The 15,350-nt window shown below is 38.3% G+C and overlaps 1 protein-coding gene across 1 annotated transcript in view; it reads right to left on the bottom strand.

The window, feature by feature from the left end:
• The window catches only part of LOC113179394 (collagen alpha-4(VI) chain-like), a 94,817-nt gene that overhangs the window by 45,215 nt on the left and 34,252 nt on the right, over nt 1-15,350 (bottom strand). The window contains exons 13-20 of the mRNA XM_026383976.2: nt 15,034-15,105; nt 12,942-12,968; nt 12,375-12,419; nt 9,609-9,662; nt 8,706-8,768; nt 8,254-8,319; nt 1,776-1,829; nt 1,635-1,670 (exon numbers count right to left, since the gene is read on the bottom strand). Of these exons, the coding sequence (XP_026239761.2) occupies nt 1,635-1,670; nt 1,776-1,829; nt 8,254-8,319; nt 8,706-8,768; nt 9,609-9,662; nt 12,375-12,419; nt 12,942-12,968; nt 15,034-15,105 (417 nt within the window). The remainder of the gene's footprint in view (nt 1-1,634; nt 1,671-1,775; nt 1,830-8,253; nt 8,320-8,705; nt 8,769-9,608; nt 9,663-12,374; nt 12,420-12,941; nt 12,969-15,033; nt 15,106-15,350) is intronic.

Here is a 15,350-nt window from a genome sequence, read left to right as displayed (position 1 = left end):
GTAAAGGGAACACACAAACATAAAAATAATTGCTGAAGGGTAGTGGGTTTGTACATGTTTTTAAAAATTAATGATATTCTTAATTGTATCATAACAACAAATGTAAAGTTTTGTTTTATTGTCAAAAGAAATCTATGCATCAATTTATTTGCCATAAACATAATCTTTTCCATAAATAAAATTTCATTTAAAATTCTATTTTATTATGCATCTGGTGAAAACCAGATCTAATTTTATAGATAGTAATGAGCCATATTTTCCTATATATTATAGAGTACTATTATTTGGAATTCAGAACCTCTGTAAGCTAAGTCTTCTGTGAGACTGGCTGGTCTTTAGCAAATTACATCAGAGGAACATAAATGAGTCTATAAGACCAGTGCTCCAACATCGGGCCAACTAGTAAGCCACTGACATCCTAAACCCAGTTCACCCTGAAGCCTGAAAATAGTTATATTTCTATCTCTTATTTAAAAATAAAAAATTTGAATAGGAATAAAAGCAAACCACTACAAGAACACATAAAGATTATAATGTATGAAGCTAGGCATGTAGTACATGCTATAATTTGAGGCTGAGGCAGGAGGATTGCAAATTTGAGGCTAGACTCAGCAACTTAGTGAGACCCTGTCTCAAAATAAACAAAAAGGGGTGACGGGGGGGGGGGGTGCGGTAGGGATATGACTCAGTTGTTAAATGCCTCTGGGTTCAATTTATAGCACCAAAAAAAAAAGATTACAAGATACGAAAGTATAAAGCTGTAAATCATGTTCACCTAATTATCATGTGAACAATAAATTGATTTAATGAAGAATGGAGAAAAAGAAATGTATTGCAAGGATGGTGAGGGTGTGCAGAGAAGGAGTTGGATAGAGTAAGAAAATTAAATCTTCACACTTCATGGTGAGAAACCAAAATAAAAGTGATACGAGTCAATATCATTTCTTCTCCATCCCTAAATCACGAGAATACTGGAAAAATACAAGCAGAGCATCATCAGATTATGTCAGAGAGATGTCTACATAAAATAACTTCTTTTGTACAGAAGTTTCATCATGGTCTTTGGGATTAGATATTAGATTTGAATCCTATCTCCAACAATTATTAGCTGTGGTGCCTCTGATAAAGTTACTTTTCTTTGCTAATCCTGTATTCCCTCTCTTACCCATGAAAACTCCTGGAAAGGTTTACATGAGATAATATAAATAATATTCTAATGTACACCAGGTACTAGATAAATGCTTAGTAAAGTAGGTTTCTCGCAGGGATATTCTCTATTCCACCATCAAACCACACCATCTGGCCTTTGGAAATGGCAAGAGCTCAACCCTTCTCCATCATCTAGACACAGTCGATCGGCTGTTTGCACCCATGGAAAAAAACCATCATATCAGAATTGAAAGTCCTTCTCTAAGGTATTGGCTTCTTCTCAATCTAAATAAAGTAGAGCAAGTTGAGGAGGAGGCAGAGAACCATATAAACTTCCCTTCTTCATGAAAAAGATCTCTGTGGTCATCTCCCAGGAATTCCCATGCAACCTCCCAGCCCAATGGCATTCCCCTAGAGCTCAGAGAGAACTATTAAAGCTGCAATGTACATGGAACAAGGAGCATCTCTCTCCAGAAAGCACTGACCTTCAACCCTGGCAGACCTCGTCTTCCTCGTGACCCCTAAGAAAAGAAGGAAAGCAGAGACCTCAGAGAAAGAAATACACCATTTCTCACCCAGACACACCTTCCTCTTCCACAAAGGCAGGAGAAATATACTACACCTACCTGAGGGCCAACACTTCCAGTTTTCCCCTGAGGTCCATTGAAACTGGACAGACCCTAGAAAGTAAAAGATAAAGGGAAGATCAGTTAAAATGCCACACACTTCTGGTTTTCTTCTCTATATCTGTACCATCCAATACAGAAGCCCCTAGCTGTAGGCAGCTATTCAAATTAAGTGAACAAAAATGAAATTTAAAAAAAAAAATTAGCTTCTCATTCAACACTGGCCACATTCCAAGTGCTCAGTAATTTCATGTAGCCAGGCTACCATATTGGATCACACAGATAGAGAATATTTCCATGATCTCAGAAAGTTCCATTGACCATCACTCCTCAAGAAGCCAATGACATTATGTTCTCATGTTTCAAACATCAATGTTGTGGACAAATTCCCCACAGATTTAGTAGTCTTTCTCCACAGACTCTTCCTTTAATGACTCCTCATGGTTCACCATGCTGGGACAGCAGTCATACACATTCTTCAACATGCTTAGTATAGGAAAATACTGGCCCATCCCTTTCTTTTTTTTTTTTAAAGAGAGAGTGAGAGAGGGGAGAGAGAGAGAGAGAGAGAGAGAGAGAGAGAGAGAGAGAGAATTTTTTTAATATTTATTTTTTAGTTCTCGGCAGACACAACATCTTTGTTGGTATGTGGTGCTGAGGATTGAACCCGGGCCGCACGCATGCCAGGCGAGCGCGCTACCGCTTGAGCCACATCCCTAGCCCTGGCCCATCCCTTTCTACCCAGGTCTTATCGGGCATGTCTTGAGTGGCAGATAGAAGCAGAAGATAGAAGGATATGTCTCTGCGCATGGAGAGATCAGTGTATAGGCGATGAAAGAAAGCAAGGTTTCACAACCACGATGAGGAAACCTCTTTGGAGTAGAAGTCGGGAATGAGTAGTATCCAGAAGGAATGATCCCTCTTTCAGGAGAAATGGAAACCCCATGGGATCCCAAGAAGGGATATTTCAGATAATTATTCAGTGAGGCTACATGCTAAGTCAAGTGGAATACATAAGTGGAGAAAGAATATGAAGTTTCAAAAATAAAAAATGTCTTGTGAAAATTTGTTCATTCCAACTGTCATTTATAGCACATTAATTCTGAGATAATTTAAATATTCCCCAATATGAGGGAAATGCTAATCAAGTCATGACAGAAACACTTTTCACCTGAAGTTTATAAAGAATATATATATATATATATATATATATATATATATATATATATATATACACACACACACACACACAATATAAACACAAAGGGAAAAGGGGGGAAATTCAACATGGAGGCTGCCTCTGATAAGAATCAGAGGGTATATCTGAGTAGACCAGTTATATAGGTCAAATTTTACTTAAACTCAGTGATGGGTTGATAAAAGCTTGTGTTTATGATAGTATTCACTACATCGTTTCCAGTGTCTTGGATATTTCATGATATATTTTTTAAGATTTTAAAAAAGTATTGATTTTAGTTTAAGATGACGTGCTGATATGCACATTACAAGGGTTTCCAAAAGTTCAGATTGTAGCATCGTGAAGAGGAAAACATCTGAATGATTAACCACAGTGCTCACTTGTCTACTCAGCCATATTATGGGCTTTGGGTTGCAGGATTTATCTGTATAGCTCTTCTATTCAGAGTCGCATTTCTAAGACAGCTGACTTCTTGTCGTTGTACTTGTTAGAGTTCTAATGTTTATCTTGAAATACTGTGTTTGTCGAAAAAAATTAAATATGTCATGATAAAAAATGCACAAGGCATGCAAATGAAAAAGCACAAAATTAAAAAGCAAATCTTCCTTCTCCCAAGGCAGCCTGAGAAGAGAATGCTTCTCATAAAATCCAAAAAAAAAAAAAATCTGTGCTTACAAGTAGACATAAATATACTGTTTTGTAAACTCAAGCAGGAGCATACTATAAACACTGTCATACATTTTTATTTTTTACTCAGTTTTTTTTCTTGAAGATCTTTAAGATCAGCAGAAATAGGTGTATCTGACTTTTTTTAAAAAGTGTATAAAGTAAAAAAAAAGTATATAAAGTAGAAAGTTTGTACTATGATGTTGTTCTTCTAAAATTTGCAAAGTTATGTGAGAGAATAATTTGTCCCAAATATATAAAAAGAAAAAAATGATAAGTCCCCATTTTTAAAAATATTACACTAGGGGCTGGGTATGTGGCTCAAGCGGTAGCGTGCTCGCCTGGCATGCGTGCAGCCCAGGTTCGATCCTCAGCACCACATACAAACAAAGATGTTGTGTCCGCCAAAAACTAAAAAATAAATATTAAAAAATTCTCTCTCTCTCTTTAAAAAAAAATATTACACAAGAACATTTTGTAACAAGCCCATGGGACACTTTTCTGACTTTCTCTAGAAGAGAGATTGCTATCGTATGTTAGAAAAGTTCAATAAAATAATGGTCTCCTTGGCTACTGGAACTATGGATCATTTTTCCTCTACATTTTACTTTATATTCCCAAATTTCTGTAGTAAATGTTACTTTTATGGGTTTTTTTTTCCAAAGTAGGAGGTAGACGAGAGGAGGCTATAAATAAAGCCTTCTCACAATAGATCTAGATGTAATAAAGATTCTTTCTTAAAAGATTAATCATTCTCTCACTTCAGTAGTAAATAGCATTTTGTAGCCAACACAGTAAAAGAATTATCTGGGCAGATGCTGGAGCCATTGGGTAAAAGATTGTTGGGAAATAGGAAATTTATAGTCTCAGAGTTATCATTCCCATTCGAAGAAAGGAAAAGCACACTTGCCATGGAGAAATCTGGTGAACATAATCCAGTGTTCGAACTTAATGTCACCAATATGACCCAAATCAACACAGTATCCCTGCCCATCATTAATAAATGTACAGCAGCACTAAGTCTCTGCCAAAAATGCTTAGCCTGACTGTAGTTATGGAGAAACCATCAGATGAATCCTAACTGAGATAAATTTAGCCAAATAACTAGTCTGGAATGTCAATGTCACAAATAACTGGGCCACTGATGTGATTGAAAGATACCAAAGAGGCAAGACACCTGAAACAACTGCTTAATCCTCAGCTACACACTGGAACAACAAAAAAAAAAAAAAAAAAAAAACAGGCATAAAGAACATCATTGGGTGTTATGGATCAAGTATTTATGACTCTTCTCAAAAAAACTCATTCTGAAATCTTGACCCCCAAAGTGAAGACAGTAGGAAAGGTATGTCAGTCGGTCATAAGGGTGGAGCCCTCCTGAATGGGATTAGTGCCCTTACAAAAGAGGCCTGAAGGAGCACCCTGTCTTTCCTCCATGTGAGACCATAGCCAAAATACTTATTTAAGAACCAGGAAATGGGCCTTCACCAGATACCAAATCTTCAGTGCTTTGGTCTTAGAATTCCCAACCTCCAGAACTGTGAAAAATGCATGCTATTTAGGGTACCCAGACTACTGCATTCTGTTATAGTGACCCAAACTAAGACATGGGACAAGTATAGAAATTTGATTACAGACTGTGTATAGAAAACAATGTTGTACAAATATTGTTTCTCGAGAGTGATAATTATATTGTACTAATATAGAATGATGTCCTTTTTCTAAGAATACACTTGAGCATATAGATATACACATACATGCATTTGTATAAAGAGATATAAAGCAAATATAGTAACAATGGGGTTCATTCTTGCAACTAAAATTTATTTTTCATAGATTTGAAATTTTTCAAAATTAGAAGTTAGGGTAAAAAGAAATGCATAATTTCTAATGATATGGAAGTTTTCTACAAATTTGAACTCACATTGAATAGTGTTTTATAAATCTACCGTTTTTATTTAATGTTGCAACATGGTGTTTTCCATGTCAAGAAATAGTGTTCTACATTATTTTTCACTGCCTAGAAATATTCCATTGTGCAGAAGCACCAGGATGCATATAAGCATATTATTAGACATTTGAATATTTTCAATTTTTTACTATTTTAAAAATCACCGCAGTGATCACCCTTGCTTGCTAAATCTGTTTTGGTTCATGATTAGCTTCTAGGTAAAGTGCTAGGCCTAGAAAGGCTAGAAATTAAGCTGTGGCAGACACAGTGGGGCCTACACAATAGCCTCTCCCTTTTCCCTCCTTAATATGAAAATCTGTTGTGTTTGGAACAACAATATACCCAACTCCGAGGCTGTAGATACAGTTCAGTAGTAAAGCACTTACCTACCATGCATGAGGCCCTGAGTTCAATCCTCAGGACAAAAAAAAAAAAAAATCTCCAATGGGTGAGAATAGATCTAAGTGAGAATAGATCTAAGCCAATCATGGTGATCACATTTCCTTTATTCAGAGATTTGCTTTCTCTGAATCCCTTGAAATTGGGCAGTTATGGCTAATGAGCTTATTAAAAAATATTGCTGAAAACACCCAGATGAAAGGAAAGTCCCTTTCCTCCTGACATTTTATATAAAAGTAAAGACAAAATGCTCAAAGCTGCCAGGCCTACAGACATATGCTGACATACTGAGGAGGGAGAGTGGAAAGAAAGGGACTGTATCCCTGACAAATCACTGAGTCTCAATGGTATCATTGAGATGGTGTGTCAAATCTGAAATCACCTAAACTTGGGTTTCAAACATATTTACTACTTAATACTACTAGACAAATTTTCTAAGAGACATATATATAATAAATAAATAAATATATGTCTTATATATGCATATATAATATGTATTATACATATATATGTATATTTTTTTAAACAGCAATGCTAACTGATTTATTTGCCTATTGCCTTTCCAAAAGGTTAAGCTGGTTTTCATTCTCCCCAGAAGTGTTTATTTCACACTCCTGACTGACATGACTGATTCCCTGATACTAAATATATAATAAAGTTTCTCCTTGTTGGAATGACTGCTTTACCCATCCAAATTGTAACATTGAATCTGTTCTTAGGTTCATCTCAGAAATAATTCCAAGGGAAGACTGCCCCCTAGAGGTCCATCTTCTGATAGTACTTAGGCTAGAATGTCAGTATCCACAGCTGCAGGCTTATGTAACTGGTGGGAGTTACTTCTGTTATCCAAGTCTATTCAAAGGAGTTAGTTAGCACCCTTCTTTGAGCACAGCATGGGAGCAGAAGCCATGAGATACAAACTCAATATGGCATTGCCTCAGAGGATTACAATTTCCCTGTACACACACAATTCAGGGCTGACATTCAAAGTTAATCCTTGTCTAAAATCAGGAAGGGAGGCATCTGAAAGCTGTGAGCATGTGTATCGATAGTACTGTGGCAGGCAGAGCACTGGACAGTTTGTCTATAGGCCTGGGTTTCTCCCCAGCAGTAAATCTTGAGCCAACCATAGAACAAGCTCATCTTATGCTCAGATCACAATCTTTCTTCCCATGACCACCTCTAACTCATGGAAATCAATCTCCATTCTTCCCATCTTACAGATGGGCACCAGATGGGTTGCTTCCCTACTGTCTCCTTAGCCCAATCCTGTCGATAATTGAGTGTCCCTTCACAGAGCTCTCTGGTCACAACACCAAAGGGAACATTCTCAATAGGGTCTGTTCAAAACAACTGTAAATAATGACAGGATGAAATATTCTTATAGCCAACTCCCGGTGGTTTTCTCACATAGCTCCGTAATAATGACCTTGTTACAAACTGAATTTAATTTAGGATCTGGACATATATAACATGGATGCAATCTAGCCACAATCTAGGAAGGAGAGTCAATGTCCTACAGTTTTGTTAAAGGATGCAGAACTGGGGTTGGAACAAAATAGAGGTTCCTAGGCTCTTTTCTAGTTGCAAATATTGTGCTATGCAGACCTCATTCCTGGAAATTAGGAATGGTGAAATGTGAGGACTGAAGCACTTGGATTTATTTTAGTCATTCTTCAGAATCATGCATTTTAATGTCTGGGACATAAAAATCTAAAATTGGCTTCCAAGAAATTAGCATCTGTCAAGTTAACAAGTCTTTTTTCTTCTGTGATGTCTTCTATCACAGTGCTTCTAGTCTTTAGAGCTAGACAAAGATCTCCTCTTTTAAAAAATGGCTAGTACCCAATACACATCAATCAGCTCTGACTACAAAGAAAAGCAAGCCAGTGACATGATAATTGCAAGCATCTTTTAAATTTTATAATTGGAAAATTTTTAAAGTGGAAGAATCCTAGGCATCCTTGAGTCAGATGCTTTCATTTGCTAATGAGGAAACCAAGAACAAAAAAGGTAAAATAACTTGTAAAGTATTACTAATGTTGTGGGAGATAGTTTTTTTTTTCTCCCCTGTACAAATTCTAAGACAAGAACGCAAGGACAAGATGTAAGCAGAGATAACCAGTCAGGACTCCTGTGTCCATGGACGATGGAATCCCACAGGTTTGTTCCCTGGCTTGCTCAGTAGAATGCCCAGATTTCTACACCAGAAGAATCTGTTCCCATGCATACCAGTCCCCCAAAATAAACAGAGGTCATCTTACCTGATGCCCACGCCTTCCTTTTTCCCCCTTAGGTCCTTGAATGTGACTATCAGTTCCAGGATCCCCCTGAGAAAATAAAATGTCGCTTATTCAAATGGACAACAACCAAATTTTTAAAAAAAAAAAATATTATAGGAAAATTTCCTTTAAAAGACAACAAAACACACACACACACATACACACACCAACCAAAGTGGATTCTTTTTATTGTCCAGACCCATCCAGTGATCCCAGATACCTGGTACAATTAAAATTCCAACCTATTTATGAACCCAAATGTTCTGTGAGACGGGTTTTACTCTCAAATCTCTCGTTTGTTGCAGTGCAGTAAAGACAGACTGAACAGATGCCTCATTAATGAATAATAATGTGGCTCTTCACCTTGTGCCACAAGCAAACATTTCTCAAGTCCCTGGAATTAAAGCAGAAGAAATCCCCCAATCTTTACTCACAGGATCTCCTCTTAACCCAGGCTCTCCACGCTCTCCAGGTTGTCCTGGTAGTCCTGTCAAGCCCTTAAATCACAAAGAAAAAAAAAATGTATCACTTTTCAAAATCTCTTGTTGCCTAAAAAGAAAGGAACTCTAAGAGGAAAAAAGAAAAATCAAGCTCAAAGAGCAACTTGGTACTTGAACTTGAAAGCATTCACTGTGGAAAAGGCAAGGTCAAGAAGTAGGAAAAGTGTTTTGTTGGAACCCTTCCATATGATCAGCCTTAGGTGTGCTTCACCTCACTTCTTAGGAATTAACCCACTTGCATATGAGGGACTTGAGGCTCTGGGAAGCTGGACTCATAACTCCCTAATATCAAATTTCTTGATTTTTTTTACTAATTCCTGATTCTCTCTGCAGAAACACACATAAAAAAGGGGGAAGGGGGAGTTTTCTCCATCATGGATGCAGGCAGGATTAATAGAGTAAGACCTCATGGGGAAAAAAATAAATAAAAGGAGAAAGAGAATGATGTTTTCAGAGTGGGCATACAAAAGGAACATTGGGGGGGAGGAGTAATACAATCTGACTTAATTGGGATTAGAGAAGAGAGTGGTTGAACAGCCTTGGATGTAAGGCTAAATCATCAGTGACAGGGAGCCATGAAAAACTTGTGAGCTAGACAGTGACACAATTATGGCTCTAAAGCACAAAAAGTGAAGTCCCTGGATTTAGATTCCCCTTTTCACTATCAGCAGAGTCAGGTCCTAAGTAAACATTCCAAACAGTCATCTAACATTCATTGTCCTTTAACCCTCCATCTAGTCACTAAACCACTAAATGATTCTTTCCCACAGCTTAAAAATAAATTGTTGATGTCAGTTTACCCAGTAGAAATGAGAACAGAATGCCCTCATACATTACCCAATTTCCCCTGTTTCCTTTTTCTCCAGATGATCCTGGGACTCCATGATCACCCTAGGAAAAGAAAAAGAAATATATAAAGAATCTTGGGGGCTGGGGATGTGGCTCAAGGGGTAGCGCGCTCGCCTGGCATGCGTGCGGCCCGGGTTTGATCCTCAGCACCACATACCAACAAAGATGTTGTGTCCGCCAAGAACTATAAAATAAATATTAAAAATTCTCTCTCTCTCTCTCTCTCTCTCTCTCTCTCCTCTCTCACTCTCTCTTAAAAAAAAAAAAAAAAGAATCTTGGGCTGGGGATGTGGCTCAAGAGGTAGCATGATGGCCTGGCATGCGCGGGGCGCTGGGTTCAATCCTCAGCACCACATAAAAATAAAATAAAGATGTTGAGTCCACCGAAAACTAAAAATATTTTTAAAAAAAGAATCTGTATTCTATTAGTCATTCCAGAAAATTCTTTCGGGTAGTCTCACATTTTTAACCAAGAACAGGAAATTACTTTATCACAACAGAGTGACAGACTAGATCCTTTGAACAACCTTCCCCAAAAAAACAACCGCAAATTCCAGATAAATTAAAAGATATTTTAGATACATTAATAAGACAATAAAGAAAAAAGAGAAATCCTTTGTTCAGAATAAAGACAAAGCAGGATCCAGAGAGAGAAAAGCTCTTGGTTAAGAACTTATTGTGATGTGCGTGTGTGTGTGTGTGTGTGTGTGTGTGTGTTTTCAAGAGAGAAAGAGACAGAGAGGAGAAAGACCTCAGGCTGACAATTTATGTTACTGGCCCCGGAACTAGTGCCACTAGGAATGTGGCTGAAGCAAACAACATCAACTCAGGTTTTAATGACTTCTTAAAGATAAAGTTCCATCAAAACTGGGTGTTAATCAAAAGTCACAACACACAGGAGGGACACACCATGACGGAGAAGCCAGCAGAAACAACACATAATAGAATCAGACCCACATTGACTACAGATATTGGAATTATCATATACAGAATATAAAATAAGTGTATTCAAACTTCCAATTAGACTGTTAGGTCGGTGGCGGCGACTTGGTGACGACTTAGTGGCAACTTAGAACAAAGCAGCCCGCGCCGAAAAAGAACATCAATCAGATGCCAGTGGAAACGCCTGTCAATCACCCAGATCTCCTGACTAACGCCTGTCAATCAGCAGGACCCCCTGGTCAATCCTGGAGTTCAGCCAACTCCCCTGACCAACTTCAAGGGGGCAAGGGACCCTAGAAACACCTTTTCCTGTCCCAAGCCCTTCCCTTCCTGCTGTAAGCCCCATAGAAGTCCAGTCCGGTCGAGCTTCCACGCTGTTTCTCCTCAGACCCTTCTCCTGTCCCCTCTGTGGGTCTGATAGAGTTCCTCCCGGGAGTGATATCTCAATAAAGCCTGTTCAGCGGCCCTTTTAAATCTGCCTCCTTTGGCCATTGCCTGCCCCGACTGATCTGACATAGACTTCTATAAAAAAGATAATAGAGAAAATAGGTGCTCTACTTTGGATGTTGAATGTCCCCTGAAAGACCCACATGTTTAGGTTTGGTGCCAGAGTGGCAGTGTTGTGAAAAGCTATGGACCTTTAAGAGGTGGAGCCTAGTGGGAGGCTGTTAGGTCACTGAATGAAATTGTGGGATCCTGGATCTTTCCTCTTCTTCTTTTCCTTTGGCTTCCCGGCCATGCGTCCACCACATGCTCCCCACCATTACTTTCCAGCACCCCCAGCAGGGGCCTAAAATTAAGGGGTCCTCCCAATCATAGACTGAACCTCTAGAGCCATAAGCCAAAATTAACCTTTAATCTTTATAAATTAATTATCTCAGATATTTTTATAATGATGAAAAGTTGGCTAACACAATAAGAAAGATAAAGATTTCCATATGATGATCTTCTAAGGATTTTCCAAGACATAAATACTCAGATTCAACAGCCAAACAAGTCCCAAGCAGAATAAATAAAAGGAAATCCACACCTAGACACATCATACTGAAACTGTCAAAAAGGAAAAACAAAGTGAAATTTTTAAAGCAGCCTGATACGTATTTTTATACACTGCTTACAAAGGAATAATTACTTTGAAATATAACTTCTTAACAGCAATAATGGAAGATACAAGACAATAAAAGCCAGGAGTCTAGAAAGTTATATTTTCAAAGGGCTGAAAGAAGGTAACTATGAACAGTGAATTATTTATCCAATGAGCTATCTTTCAAGAAAAAGAGTAAAATAAAAATATTTCCAGGAAAAATAAAAACCAAGGGAGTTTACAATGAATCACCCTTCATTAAAGGAAATTCTAGGAGTTCTACCTTAGGCAAAAGAATCATGGTGTTTTCATGTTCTTTTGAAGGCATCAACATACTGACAGAAAGGCTTTGATGATACTAGTAAATATGAGGATAAAGCTAGATAAGTACTGGCTATATAGAATAATAATAATAACAATGTCTAATCGACAGGATCTAACAAAAATAAGATGTGATGATCTTCTAAGGATTTTCTGACATACTCAGAAATAAAATACCAAATAATTTAAGAAATAAAATACCAAATAATTAATATGTGATATCAGAGGAGGGTAAAGTTAGGTTTTTGGATCCTTGTATATTGGAGATAAGAATAAATAACATGTGAACTTAACCACTGTTGAGTATACACATCAAAATCTCTAGACAATCAGGAAAAGCTATGCTCACTATACGAGTATAAATGCCAGACTAGTCAAGGGGAAAACAAACTGAAATACTTCCATACCTGTTCTCCATCCAAGCCATGAACACCTTCCTCACCAGCGTCACCCTGTGGAGCAAAGGAAGATCAGAGTTAGACACAAGAGAAACAGGGGTACGTGGATATTTCTTTGATGTTAACTTCCTTACTAACTTATTTTCCAGTTGATAGAAGAATCTAGACCTTCTGAAACAACAGTTACATAGGCATGCAATATTTAAAGGTGATTTTGGGCTGAGGTTGTGGCTCAGTGGTAGAGCACTTGCCTCACATACGTGAGGCACTGGGTTCAATCCTCAGTACTGCATATAAATAAATAAATTAAATAAAGGTCCATCAACAACAACAAAAAATAGCAAGGCTTGAACACAATAATATGTCATTGCCTCAAAACTGAAATACTTGTCTTACAAACAGTCAATAGTCACTTATTAGCATGGTGGTTCAGATATTAATAAGATCTGGCCCCATTCTCTTGTCTAAAATTTAAAAGCCTCACCCCAACAAGCAAAGGAAAAGGGCTTGGAATCAGTATTGTGTTTCCCAAAGAGACTGCTATCCAGTTTTAGAAGAGTAGAGACGGTTACCTACCTTCTCTCCTGAAAATCCTCTTGCTCCCTAAAATTAAGAAGAAATAAGAATAATTGAGCTGAAGAAATAAGAATAAATTTCCTTTGGAGATACGTGTGTGTGTGTGTGTGTGTGTGTGTGCATGTGTGTCTCCAAAGGAAATTAAATCAGCATGCCAAAGAAATACCTGCATGCCCATGTTTATTGCAGCATTATTCAAATAGCTAAGATATGGAATCAACCTAGGTGCCCATCAATTGATAAAGAAAATGTGGTGAATATATACAATGCAATATTATTCAGCCATAAAGAAGAAAGAAATCCTGTCATTTGCAGCAAAGTGAATGGAACGGGAGGGCATTAAGTAAAATAAGCCAGACACAGAAAGGCAAGTACCATATGTTTTCTCTTATATGTGGATGTTTAGAAAAAAAAAATGACCTGAATGTAGAATAGTGATTACTAGAGGTTGGGTGCCGCAGTTCGGCTGCAGCAAAATAACCAGGGGGTGATGAGCAACTTGTGTACATTAATACAGCAGGAGTGGGAGCCATTTATTGTAGGACAGGAGGGGTATTTATACATTCCACACAGCTTATCTAATTAACATAAACTAGATACAGCAGTCAACCAATAAGGAATCTCCACACTTAATGGCTCGCTGGCGCCACCTCATAAACCACTCCCCCTGGCAAAATGTCAGGCGCCAGACTCTAACAGTTGGGAAGGCTGCAGGGCTGGGGAAATGGAAAATGGAAAATGGGGGAGGCTGGATTCGATTAGTGCACAGAGTATGTACATATGGAAAAATCACACTGAACCCCACTAACAGATACATTTAATACATGTTAATCAAAAATCAAATAGGGCTGAGGACATAACTCAGTGGCAGAGAGCTGGTCAATCCCCTGTACTGCAAAATAAAATAAAAAGAATTTGGCTTGATGTGGCTGGGGATATAGCTCAGTTGGTAGAAGAATTTGGCTTGAATGAGATTTTTGAAACTTTGTTTCATTTAGGAAGCCATGTTGCCTGATTTGAAGAAAATATATGTATTAGATCAAAATGAAGATTAGATCAAAATGACAAGGCTTTCCTTGTCCAGCAAATGTGATGGGTTTCACAGCTCTCTGATTACTACAACCCTCCTTTTCCTGTGACCTGGAGAAAACCACCTTGCCACTCCTCACAGAGTAGGCAAAATAGCAGCAACCTGCCACTTATTTTTGTAAAGATTTTTTTTTTTCAAATGAAAGTGAGAATACACTGATTAGCAAGAGTGGGAAGACTTCAAGGAACAACAGGGCAAAGTAACTGGAAAGGTAACTTGTTAGAATATACAGGACATGGTCATTGTGATCAAGAAAACCCTAAGACTTTTATGTTGAATACATTCTACTGTCGTGTATAAGCAAAAAAAGAACAAATAAAATTTTTCAAAAGACTTTACGTTGTAGAAATTTTTTTTTCTTACCTTATCAAAAGAGATTCTCCAATAATGAAAGATTGAGGCACCTGGAATGCAATCACTCAAAATGGTGCCCCACCTGTATCCCCTTAGCCTTTAAAATCTCAGTATTCTTGAACCTGCCTTCCAATTACAAGCATTCTTGGCTCTTTTGCTGAGGTTTTTTTTCCTGGGACTTAAAACCTGCTTTGCCTACATGCAGGACAGGCCAAAGAGCTGGGGGAATTAAGGCCTCCTAGCATCAGCCCTCGATAATGCCTGATAGGATGTGGTTTACAAAAACCCAGCGACTTCACCCTACAAATGGGAAAACATCGAGGTGCATGTTCAACACTGGCTGCCAGAGTCCCTAGGAAGGAGTGATCTGCATCTGCCCACAGCAGTGATCTGCTAATACATCGTTTGGGGTCACATTCACCCTCCATATCTTATTCACTTCCTTACTCCTCTGCTACTGTTTGCTAGGATCATCTCCCAGTAAGCTGTGTGCAGTTGATTCCTTTTCTGAGGCTTTACTTCTCGGAAGCCTTCAGTCTAAAGAGAAGCTAAGCCTTCATAATTATACTGAAGAATGAAGATTTTTCTTGAACTCAAAGGTTGAAACAAAGAAAGGGAAAGAATCCTGCAGCTTGAGGTCACACTCACCTTAGGTCCCCTCACACCCATGCATCCTTCCTCACCTCGAGGTCCAGGAAGACCCCGGGGGCCTCTTTCTCCCTGTGAAGACAGATACATGTGGAGACCATCAAGAAACTGCCTCTGTGACCACCCAGCCAGTTCAAACCAGTTCAAACCACAGTGTCCTTAACAATCTGTCTGCCTTGCAGGCAATCTGATCAGGTCTCTGAAGCACTTATGACAATGCTCCAGATAACACGGATTCTAATTCAACTTAGCACTTATGACAGTGGGGGTTTTGTGGGGTTTGTTGTTGTTGTTGTTGTTGTTATTGTTGTTGTTTG

Source organism: Urocitellus parryii, chromosome 2 (genome assembly GCF_045843805.1).
Source record: "Urocitellus parryii isolate mUroPar1 chromosome 2, mUroPar1.hap1, whole genome shotgun sequence".
NCBI classification, from domain to species: Eukaryota; Metazoa; Chordata; class Mammalia; order Rodentia; family Sciuridae; genus Urocitellus; species Urocitellus parryii.
This window is presented reverse-complemented; position numbering and strand designations above follow the sequence as displayed.